Here is a 12826-nt window from a genome sequence, read left to right as displayed (position 1 = left end):
TCCAACAATCGTGGGTACAAAGTCAATCAAAAGCTCTCTAAAACTCCTCTTTATGTCTTTACCTTAATGACAAATCCACATTAATAAAAAAGAACCACCTTATCGAAATTCATTTAAGAAACAACAGGACCAGGACCAAACTGATGCATGTTGTACACAAACAAAAGTACATTGTTATTTCTTGCATATATACCAATCATGGGTTAAATGTTATAAATAACAATGTAAATTGGAAAATAAACATAAAACAAAGCAATACAATTAAGAATTATGAAACTTGGGTAATCGTTTTGGATATGTGGGTATCAGTAGGTACTTTCATTAATAAATAATGAGAATTTAAATTTTTTTTAAGTTTATCATTCACAAAAAATGGTCGTTTTAGAACAGTTACAAAAATAGTCTGTATTTACTAGAATTTACGATAATGGTCCCTGTCTTATAACAAATAGTATATGTTTAATGAATTTTACATAAATGGTCATTATTTATAAAAGATACGAAATGAAATTATGTTGCTTTTATTTATATAGATACACTTGGTCATGTTTTACATATTTTTCTAATAATAGCAAAAAGTTAAACTCATTATGGTAATCTACTTACTTTTCTTTACAACTAAAAGTAACGTACTATACTCTTTTCACTAATATAGATAATGTATTTTAACTTTATACCAATCTTTATGGAATTTGTGTTAACCTATTGAAAAATACTAACCTATTATATACATCTTTGAAAAAAGTTTTTTTTTTCCTGAATGATAAAAGGTATTTCATAATAACAACTTGTTGTGTAACATTGAAAAGATAAAAAAAACGTTAATTGTAATTTAAATGAAATAAGTTAAAGTGATTGCTAAATGAACTAAAACCGAATTCTATGCGTGAAAATAATAAGCATTTGACATAGGTGTTTTATAAAATTAAATAAATACACGACTTTTAAGCAGAAATGGGCTCAGTAACTTGAGTCAACCACATCTTCTCAGATTCATTCAGATATGTTGTCAAGATCTATTTATAAATGAACCGAAACTGAATTATACGCCTGAAAATTACAACTTTTTTTTTAAATTAACTGAAAACATTAAATTTTTATAAGAAAATAAAAAAAAAATTAAAACAAAATTTAGCTGAAAACTTCAAAGTTATACACATAAATAAAAATAAAGAAATAAGAAAATCAAATTTAGAGAAATTATAACTTGGTTATGTTCGTGGTGCTATTGTTCCACATTAGCACAACACATTCGCAACTTGTAACAGCCTAAATTGTTGAGAAAATTTTTAACTTTTAATTTCATAAACATCAACCATAAGGAGTACAGAAATCCCATTACATAGCCATACTATTTTTCGGTGTACGAAAACCAAATGTGAAAACACTGGAGAATGCACGCCGCATTATATAGTTGGGCCCTTTCCCTTATCAATAGAAGTACCTGAAACAATCAATAAAGTTGTAAGCACAAGCTTAGTGAGTTTCCCAAACCACAAAAATCATATAATCACATAATACCATGCACACATATATACATATAAGTTTGCCATGGACTCCCTCATTGGTCTTCATTGGAATGTTATGGGCTACCCCCATGGTCTTGTATCCCTCAGCCATGGACTCCTCCCATAGTCTTGCCAAATGACATGGGCTGCTCTCATGGTCTGCACATAATTCCACATATAAATCCAATAACAAACAATTACATATTCCCATACGAATCATTTCATACTAATTAATGGACCACCCTCGATGCCTTCGACCCATGAGTATGGTGAGAACACTCATCTCAAAGACTGAACGATAGCTGGCTAGGTCCCGGATCCTAATATCAGCTCTACTCAACCCCTAAGCAAAAACAATTCCTGAAATACAACTCAAAATGCCCAAAGACCCCTTAAAAGTCAAAACTTGGTCAAAGACAAAAGTCAAAGGTCAAAGTCAACGGTCCGAGTTAACCCAACTCGCTGAGTTGTCCTTCAACTCGTCGAGTTTCTCCGTTAACAACACAAATCAGGAAAACTCACATCAACTCGCCAAGTTCGCCTAATGAACTCGCCAAGTTATCCAGGAATTCAATAGCATAATGCCTTAAGCTGTTTCCATCGAATCTAGGAGCTTCAATTCTCAGATTTGCTTCACCATGATGGCTAGATGGGTAAAGTTTCCAAATTTACCTTTAGGAACCATCCAAACCGAGTCAAACCCAAACCGTAGACTCATTGGGGTGATGCTTGACCTATTAAGCCCTTAAACTCTCAAAACAAAGTCCCAATATGCAAATCTAGTCCCCAAAGGTTGAGAAATCATGTAAAGCTTCCATCTTTACGTCCATGCATGCTAAAAGGAACCCTAGGACTCAAAATAGGTTTAATAAAGGACTTAATGCTTAAATTGGACCGAATGCCTAGTAAAGTTTGCAACTTTAGGCCAAATGAGGCCGTAACATGGCTAGATCTAGCATGACAACCACTGGAATACTCAATTTCTTAGGCAACTCAACCATGAGCCCAAAATCAAGATAACCACAAAACAATAGATCCAAAACAATAACAAAGCAAGGTATAAACTTTATACCTCCAAATGACTGAAAAGGGTGGGGAGATTCTGGATCTAGGTCTTCTCTCCAAGCTATGCACCTTCAACTTCAAGGATCCTCCAAAAGTGTGAAAATATCAACTCTTAAGGCCCTCCACAAGCTCACACACCCTCAAGGACGATGATACACTCTTTTAGGGTATTTTGGACAGAGGAGGCTGGTAAGGAGGACAACCAAGAGACTTAAGGCCTTTAAATAGGGTGAAACACCCTAAAAATTATGGTTTCCTTCCCAGCCTCCAACTAGTCGGGTTGAGGCACCCCAACTCGTCAAGTTGGTCCATTAATTCTCGTGGCCAAAATCCAATCAACACATCGAGTTGAAGCCTTCAACTCACCAAATTCAATAGAAAAATCACAATTGAAGGAAATAAATTCATACTGAAACTAAGTGTTACAGTAACTTAAACATCAACACATCATTGACATACATTATTGACACAATAACATGACTATTACATAATTCTAATCCCTTTGTAGTTACCTAAATGTTAATAATGGTGAAATAGCCTTTACAACTATTTACACCATCAATCGTCATCCTACTCCCATCTTCCAAAACAAAATGCACATACAAACACACTTTATCATAAAAAAAATTATGAACAATACAAAGGTGACCTTAAATTATACACGAATAACAAAAATGTACACTAATAAAACGATTAAAAGAAGACCTTATCACTACACAAAACAATTATGGGAAGAGTCTCAATTAACTTATATTTTCAACAGGTAGTGGTTCATACAAAATATGTGATTTACTTATTATTTCGTTGGTTTTGAGGGTATTTCTTACAACACTATAAGAAATTATAAAAATTAAAGGAGATTAATTAATCATTAGACAAAAATGCACCACAACATATTCTTGGGCCTAATTAAAGAGTCCAACAAATTTCCATAATAAGAAGGAATCAAATTGCTTAATAAAACTAGCTATAATTTCTTTTGGTATAGTCCAACTCTACAATAAGCTTTTGGTATATTTCGTCTTCTATAAAACAAACTTGTAAAAAAAGAAAACCTTCAACATTGTCCATTGATGAAGACAAAATGCATGTCTAACTTGCTAAGGTTATATGCAAAATTCTCAAATCGACCAAATACAAGACTTTGAATGATTTCGTGCATATTTCATTAATATCTTGTTGAACATTCCTATCAACTTGTATCAAGTAATTTGTAATAAAAATGGGTCTTTATTTAGAAAACCTAGGCACAACATGGGTGAAGGCAACAAAGGCAAGAAATTACCTAAAAGAGAAAAATTCATTTGCAACAATGAACACTCAAGGTTTTATTAATATTGTTTTTTACTTTATAGTTATATAATATCATTTTATTTTAGTTTTGTGCTCCTATCATTGTTTATGTTTAAACTTAATTTGATGTAAATATATAAATAATAAATAAATATTACTTTTCAAAACTTACATTAATAAATATATAGATCTCAATATTTTCCAAAATAACACAAATGTTGTATGTTTATGTATTTTCTTAAGTATCTTAACTTCACTAGGAAAAAGGCAAGCTTAAAAAGTTGATTAGTTTAGATAAACGAAATGCATAAACACATAATATGAACTACAATTTTAAGTGCTTAAAATTTAAATAAGTGCAAATGAATCATTTGAATATAGATCAATGGCTTTATGCATTTCGTTGCAACCTTTTTTTTCAAAAGTTATACAAAAAGACCCATTTTTCTAATAAGGGTTTGGGAATAAACCTCATATATAAGCGTGCAAAACATGTATAGCTTTCTAGATTAACAAAAATGATAATAAGAGATGTATCCATAGAACAACCATATGAAGCAATTTTTAAGCCTTGAAGCAAGTTATTAAGATAATTTGAGCCAAGGAACCAATTTCTGGCATAGTTAGTTATGGAATAGGAATACCTGTGTGTCTATGCTAAAGGAAAAACTTTAGCAATGGGAAAGCATCTCTATCAAGGTAAACCTTGCTCTAATAAGCCTAATTCATTCCTATTTGTAGACGATGGAGTAACAAGATATTTCATTTTGTGTTTTAACCATTTATAATTAGTTTGTTAGAAATTAATTATCCCTTAACAAATTCCAAAGAAAATGTCACTTTCTATGGGTGCCCACTTGAAATACGAAGCCACGTATCATATACATTCACGACTAAATACTCTATATATACTTGTTATGAATAACAAAAGAGAGACATCCTTCAAATATTTCACATTTATTCCTAGCAAGAGATAAGAAATGTTGCCAATTATTTCTTATATGTTGCTTCTCACTTGCACCACCATCTTCAATGTCTCTCCCACCATGGCGGATAATGAACTCAAAACCTACATTGTTCATTTAACTTCACCCCAAGGCCAAGACTTTTCTCAACCTCAAGATCGTGAAGAGTGGTACAAATCACTTCTATCTGAAAGTGCTTCCATATCAAATGAGAAATCAGTCATGGTTCATATGTATCACCACGTGATGACGGGATTTGCTGCAAAAATGTCGGAGCATCAAGCAGAGGTGATAAAGAATATGAAGGGAGTTTTGTCTATAAGACCTGAGAGAGTGTATCAGTTACACACAACTCATTCCCCAAACTTTTTGGGCTTACACCAAAACTCGGGGTTTTGGACGGATTCAAACTATGGGAAGGGAATCATAATTGGGATTATAGACAGCGGAATCACTCCTCGGCATCCTTCGTTCAATGATGAAGGGATCCCACCTCCATCGTCTAAATGGAAAGGCAAATGTGAAGTAGCAGGGTGTAATAACAAGCTAATCGGGTTAAGGAACTTTGATTCCTTTAGTAAAACGCCAGTCGATGAAGACGGCCATGGAACTCACACTTCAAGTACTGCAGCAGGAAGTCAAGTACACAACGCGAACGTATTTGGAAATGCCAATGGCACTGCCATTGGAATGGCACCATTGGCACACGTGGCCATGTATAAAGTGTGCAGTTCAGGTTGTTCAGGAAGCGCCATTGCAGCAGGCATGGATGCAGCTATTGAAGATGGTGTTGATGTGCTTTCACTATCACTTGGTGGAGGTCCCTCCCACTTCTACGATGATGTTATTGCTACAGGTGCCTTCGTTGCCATGCAGAAAGGGATCTTTGTGAGTTGTTCAGCAGGTAACGGCGGGCCTCGTACTTCATCATTATCAAACGAAGCCCCATGGATCCTTACAGTTGGAGCTAGTACGATTGATAGAAGAATAAGAACAACAGTGTATCTGGGGAACAAAAAGTTGTTCGACGGAGAGGCAATAAACCAACCTAAAGATTTCGATCATAAGCTTCGGCCCCTTGTTTACCATGCAAAAGACACGATCTCAGCAGCATATTGCTTGAATGGATCACTAGACCATATTGATGTCAAAGGGAAGGTGGTATTGTGTGATCAGGGTTCAAGTTCTGGACTTGATAAGAGCATGGTAGTAAAGGCTGCCGGAGGAGCTGCCATGATTCTTGCTAATCACAAAATTTTTGGCAAGACTACAATCATAGAGCCTAATGTTATTCCTGCATCAATTGTTGGTTACGCGGAAGGAGTTCAGATAAAAAACTATTTGAATTCGACTACTTCCCCCGTAGCAACCATCCTCTTTCGTGGAACTATAGTCGACATAGATACAGCTCCAGAAGTGGCTTCTTTCTCTTCAAGAGGGCCTAACTTGGAAAGTCCTGGAATCCTGAAACCGGATATTATTGGTCCCGGGGTTAACATTCTCGCATCTTGGCCTATATCGATTGATAACAATACAAAGACCAAAGCAACATTTAACGTAATATCGGGCACATCAATGTCTTGTCCTCATCTCGCTGGCATAGCAGCACTGCTAAAAAGTGAGCATCCAGATTGGTCGCCGGCTGCAATCAAGTCCGCAATGATGACCACCGCAAGTCAAGTAAATCTAAAAGGGCATGCCATTGTAGACCAAAAAGACGCAAGATTCATCCATGCAGACGTGTTTACCATTGGCGCAGGTCACATAAAGCCTTCAAAATCCAACGATCCAGGGCTCGTGTTTGATATCCAGCCCAATGATTACATTCCTTATCTGTGTGGGTTAGGTTATACTCCCATACAAATCGAAATGATCACTAAAAAGAAAGTTTCATGCTCAACAACTATACCTGAGGCACAACTAAATTATCCTTCTTTTGTGGTTTCACTTAAAAAGGGTGATACAAAAACATACTCAAGAACAGTGACTAACGTTGGTATGGCAAACTCGACTTATACCATCGGGGAAATTTCTGTACCACATGGTGTAAAAGCTGAGGTTGCTAGTTTTTCTCAAGAACTCATGTTCACAGCAGTACACCACAAGTTAACATACAATATAACTTTTACTCGGGACAGTACAATTGAGGTGAAGGGTCATTACGGCCAAGGGCATATGACTTGGGTTTCCGGTAAATACTCGGTTAGGACCCCATTTGCGTTCAAGTTTGAATAAGTTCGTATGATGTTTTAAGAATATAAATTATAGTATTATATGCAACGTTCGTGTACGTGATCATCGATCTTGTACAACCTCTTTATATCATATCGTAATGGGAAATAAAAAAGAGGTCATTAATACCTTTCAAATTTCTCTTAATTTTACATTCAATATATGTTAATTAAACTTTCGGTCGTTGGGAACTCTAGCTATATGGTATCTGTAATTTATAAATTATGTGATCAAGGCTTGAATTTTTGGTAAAAGGAATAGGGTTTTGAGATTTTTTTTAATTTGACTTGCAAAACCTTGGATGCTCCTCGTTATGCCATACCATTTTTTGATTTTTTGGAAAAGTTAATTATCAAAAGTTGATTTAAAAGCAACATGCTCTAGTAGAAAGGCTTGGGCTTCGCCCGGATCACAATGATATAAGTGAAGATATATATTACATCAATTAGGTGAATATATTCATATTTATCAGATAATGATATATACCACACATAATCATAAAGCAATTGCCCAAACGAAAATCAAATTGTTTTAGAAAAATCGATTTACATAATGAAAATAAGTTGCACTTTTCATTATTCAGATTTCAGGTCCCGCATGAGATTATATATATTAGGTAACAAAAATCTTGAAAAATTATAATCCCGAATTTTGTTACCTCTAATGTTCTTTAGAACGTTCAATGAACTCTTTACCTATATCAAGTCGTTGATATGAATGTAGTACATGTCGAATATCAGCAAGCATATTGTGTGCAACATCTATAACTACAAAAGTCAAAAGGTACCCATACATAAAATCCTAAATCCAATTAATTAGTCCAACATTGTAAACCGCACATATAAGAAGTATTGATTGAAGTACTAGTTATGAGGAATATTACTATAATTAAATGTGATAAACATTAATTATAAATAATATTTCTGATAACTAATATATTTTATATTTAATTATGGTAATCTTATACATAGTTAATGTTTATCACGTTTAATTATGAAAATTTTTCTTACAATTAATACTTCAATTAATGATTTTTATATGCGCCTTTAGGGCACATGTTAGAAAATCCCTTAACTAAATATATAAATTGAGAATTAAAAATGTGGTGCTTATAGTCAAGGAATGGTATAAGATCCACAAGTGCACTCGCACTCTCAAGAGCATTACCATCTAGTTGTAACTCTTGATGGCTTGCATCTTATGTGGTGATTTCCATCCAATTTATCAACAATAGGCTCAATTACTCCAATAAAAACATAAAAATGTGAGGATTAAAAAACGATGAGGAGTGCGAGAAAAATTCTCAACCTTTCATTTTGTCAAGGGTAACAAAGTAAATCAACGTGACTTCTTTGTGCACATAATTATAATTTTATTTTCTAAATGAAGCCAAAAAATTTAATATTGAATTCTTTCCACATTATTTTATATCTTTGATTAAGTTATTACTTTTAACGACCCATGGAATACGTTGTTTTAAATTAAAAAAAATTATATTTATAAGTATTAAAAAACATTCCAATAAGTTCTAAACATAATATGTTATGGTGTTTTAATTATTGAGAAAGTATTTTATTTTTTATTAGAGAAAATGGTATCATAAGTTTATATGAATTCAATTTATAATATAACTGTACATGTAAAAAATATTAAAATTAAAATATCATTATAGAGTTATGATAAAATAAGTACCTTTGTTTGTAGAACATATCCTGTAAAGTATGTGATTTAAATTTTAGAACCAGGTTCACGACATTTGTTTCTTCCCCCAAAATTCTTCATTAACAAATAACATTAATGGATTAACCTCAAAGCTTTATAATTAATGATATCAAACGAAATGCAATTGAGTACCCAACTCCCCATGAAACTTCCTCTGGAATCTAGAGGTGAAACGAACATCGCGCTTCGAGACCATAGATATTAGCACCCCGTGCCTGACCACCACCTCCCACACATAAATGTCTGCTAATTTCTCAGCAGAGATACTCTCGAAAATCGATATAAAATGCACACTCTTTGTCAACCTGTCCACAATAACCCAAATGGAATCCACACCCCGTGCCGTTTTAGGTAGCTTCATGATAAAATCTATGGTGATCTCTTCCCATTTCCACATGGGAACAGGTAGCAACTACATCTTGCCATGAGGCCTCTAATGTTCAGCCTTGACCTTCTTGCAGGTCAAGCACGTCTTGACAAACCACGCAACCTCCCGCTTCATGCAGGGCCACTAATAGCTCAACCTCAGGTCTCGGAACATATTTGTGGCCCTAGGATGGATAGAAAATTTGGATTTGTACGCCTCCTCCAAGATTCTTTCCCTTAACCTCCGGATGCCGAAACCCAAACTTTACCACAATGAGTCAATAACCCTCGACTATCTCGAACAAACAACGGAATTTTCCCCCGAATCCGCTCGATCTTCTAGTTCTCCCTTTTTAAACCCTTCACCTATGCCTCCTTAATCATATCCAATTAAATGAAATCAGTGTCATCGTCAAGAAAACATCTTGAATCGGGGCACTTGTCGTCGTACGCCTCAAAGCATCGGCTACCACATTAGCCTTCCCGGGATGATACAAAATATCACAGTCATAATCTTTCACCACATCTAACCACCGCCTGTACCGCATATTCAAAGTTTGTTGATCCATCAAATACTTCAAACTATTGTGATCGGTGAAGGTGGTACATCGTACCCCATAGAGACAATGCTTCCAAATCTTGAGGGAAAAAACCACTGCACTTAATTCCAAATCATGAATGGGGTAATTCGCCTAATGAGGCTTCAACTGCCTCGAGGCATAAGCGATCACGTGCCCCCTCTGCATCAGCACAACTCCTAACCCTGAAATAGAAGCGTGGCAATACACTACAAAATCATACAATCCCTCGGGTAGAGCTAGAATCAGGGCCTCACATAATTTTTGCCTCAATGTCTCGAAAGCCGACTGCTGATTTGGACCCCACTGAAAGGTCACTCTTCTTGGTCAAACGGGTCAGGGGTACAAAAATTTTGGAGAAATCCTGGATGAATCTCTGATAATACCTCGCTAATCCTAAGAAACTCTTGATCTTGGATGCATCTTTCGGAACCTCCCAACGCATTACCGCATCAGTCTTGGCGGGATCCACCAAAGTACCTTCTTAGTTGATGATATGCCCCCAAAATTGCACCTCACGCAACCAAAACTCACATTTAGAGAATTTGGAATAAATCCTCCCCCTCTTCAAGGTCTCCAACACCTCTCTCAAATGTTGCTCGTGCTACTCCTTGGTCTTAGAATAGACCAAAATATCATCAATGAAAACAATCACAGACTGATCCAACATCGTTCTGCAAACCCGGTTCATGATATCCGTGAACACTGCTGAAGCATTGGTGAGCACAAATAGCATCACTACAAACTCGTAATCACCATAACAAGTTTTGAACGCCGTCTTCAGTATGTCTTCATCCCGAATCCTCATCTAATGATACCCTGACCGAAGATCAATCTTGGAAAATCATGATGTACCCGGAAGTTGATTGAACAAATCATCAATCCTTAGAAGCGGATAACGATTCTTCACCGTTAGCTTGTTCAGCTCCCAATAATCAATACACATCGTGTGTGACCCATGATTCTTTTTCACGAACAGAATCGGTGCTCCCTAGGGGGAACTGCTCGAACGAATGAATCCCCGGTCTAGTAGCTCCTAAAGCTGCATAGACAACTACTACATCTCAGGCAGAGCTAGACGATAGGGTGCCTTAGCTATTGGACCCGCACCATGCACTAAATCAATACGAAACTCCATATTCCTCTTAGGAGTCACCCCAGGTAACTCCTCTGGAAACACATCAGTAAAATATCGCACAATCGGTACCCTGCTCATATCTGGCGTGGCTTCCACCCTCGTATCCGAAACGTAATCCAGGAACCCAGTAGAACCTTGTTGAAGAAGTCTCTTAGCTGTCACAGCCGAACAGAGACTTGGACCATCCAAGGCTTTCTCTCCATGAATTACCAGTTCTCTTCCACTTGGGTCTTGAACCCTCACTAACTGACGCTTGAAATCTATCATGGCACCATTGGGCCCCAACTAATCCATCCCGACGATCACCTTCAATCCTCACAAAGGAATTAGAACCAAATTGCTAAGAAACCACTCCCCGAACATATTCAGAACAGTCCTCCGAAATACCCTCGCAACACTCATAGTACGATCATCTGCAATCTCCACCTCAGGTGGGAATCCAAAGTCCCCAGAGCATCACAAAACTTCTTGCTAAGCGTAAGAGATACAAAAGATCGGGTAGCCCCCGAATCAAAAAGAATCTGATACGACAAACCATTGACCAAAAAGGTCCCTATATAAAATAATAACAACATAAGCATACTAATAAAATAAACGAAACAAAAATAGATCACATACCAGTCACGACGTCAGGCGCTGCTCAGGCCTCGTCAGTAGTCAGCTTAAATGCACGGCACTTCACCGCAGAAGCTTCAGCCTCAATCGGGCGGCCTTCTTTAATTCTTATCGTAGCAGGCGCAGGCACCGCCACTACTCCTCCTCCTTTAACCAACCACGGACAATCATCCTTTTTATGACTGGTATGGTTGCAGTGGAAACAAATCAAACCCTTCTTGGGGCAATCCCGGCTCATGTGACCCGGCTGGCCACACACACAACATGCTAAGCCCGTTGCTCGACAGGCTCTACTGTGTAGTTTACCACACTTGGAACAACAGCCACGACCCTGTTGGCCCCTGCTGGGAGGATCGGAGGTCTTAGGCTTCTTGGCCTAACCCTTTGCTGCATGAACCTGCTCTGGCTTCCACTTCGTGCGGAGCTCTAACTCAATTTCCTGTTCTCGGGCCTTCTCCACCATCTTGTTCAGGGTCTTGCACCTCGAAAAGCTCACAAGCTCACATATATCATCCCTCAGCATGAAATGATACCTCGTCTTCTTCATCTCCTCATCCGCAGCGTACTGCGGAACCAATAGTGCCCTCTCTTGGAACTTGACAGTAATCTCCGCCACAGTCTTGGTAGCCTGCTGCAAATCCTGAAACTCTCTCACCAAATGTTGCACATTGATAGGCGGTGCAAACTCCTGATCAAAGCTCTTCACAAAATCCTCCCAAGACATCTCAGCCACACCCGCGGATTATAGCTTACGAGTTAACTCCTCCCACCAATCTCGTGTTCAATCCCTCAACATACAAGATGCAAACCCCACCTTTTCTACCTCGGGGCAAGAGCTCGTGGGCTGGGCATTATCCATGTCTGCCACCTAGCGTCGACTAGTGATGGGATCCCTAACCTCGAAGAACTCAGGCGCTCCACACGCCTTAAAATCCCTGAACAAGGGCTCGGCCTCAATCTGGCCTGTAACAATCTCGGATCGGAAGGACCTGATCTGCTCCTCCATGATCTCCATGATGCCCTCCTTGATGTTACCAAAAATCACTGAGGTAGCGACAAGGATGGCATGAGTAACCTCGGCTACGATAAGATTGTGTAGGTTTTCATCGATGAGCTCTACAGCCAAGCCGAAACCTGATCTTGATCCCGAACCTAAACCTCGCGAGATCATCACCATCCTCAACTGAAAATATCACAAATAACCAAGATAAGGAACTCGAAAGAGATTCCTCCTCACCGGATTTCTAAGAACTGTCAGGTCTATCATTGATTCAGGTACAGGTCATGTGATTTCAGTAGTACGGGCCCAACACTACCTTTCGCACCTACCTGTACCTTCTCCAA

At 37.5% G+C, this 12826-nt stretch overlaps 1 protein-coding gene across 1 annotated transcript; it reads left to right on the top strand.

Annotated features, from left to right (window-relative positions):
* Positions 1 to 4846: 4846 nt before the first annotated feature.
* On the top strand, positions 4847 to 7162 carry LOC111904592 (subtilisin-like protease). Its single transcript, XM_023900344.2, has one exon. It carries the CDS (start codon positions 4847 to 4849, stop codon positions 7064 to 7066), a length of 2220 nt encoding a protein of 739 aa, XP_023756112.1. The 3' UTR covers positions 7067 to 7162.
* The last annotated feature ends 5664 nt before the right edge of the window (positions 7163 to 12826 follow it).

Source organism: Lactuca sativa, chromosome 6 (genome assembly GCF_002870075.4).
Source record: "Lactuca sativa cultivar Salinas chromosome 6, Lsat_Salinas_v11, whole genome shotgun sequence".
Lineage (NCBI taxonomy): Eukaryota > Viridiplantae > Streptophyta > Magnoliopsida > Asterales > Asteraceae > Lactuca > Lactuca sativa.
The sequence above is the reverse complement of the archived record's forward strand: the minus strand, read 5'-3'. Positions and strand labels throughout refer to the sequence as shown.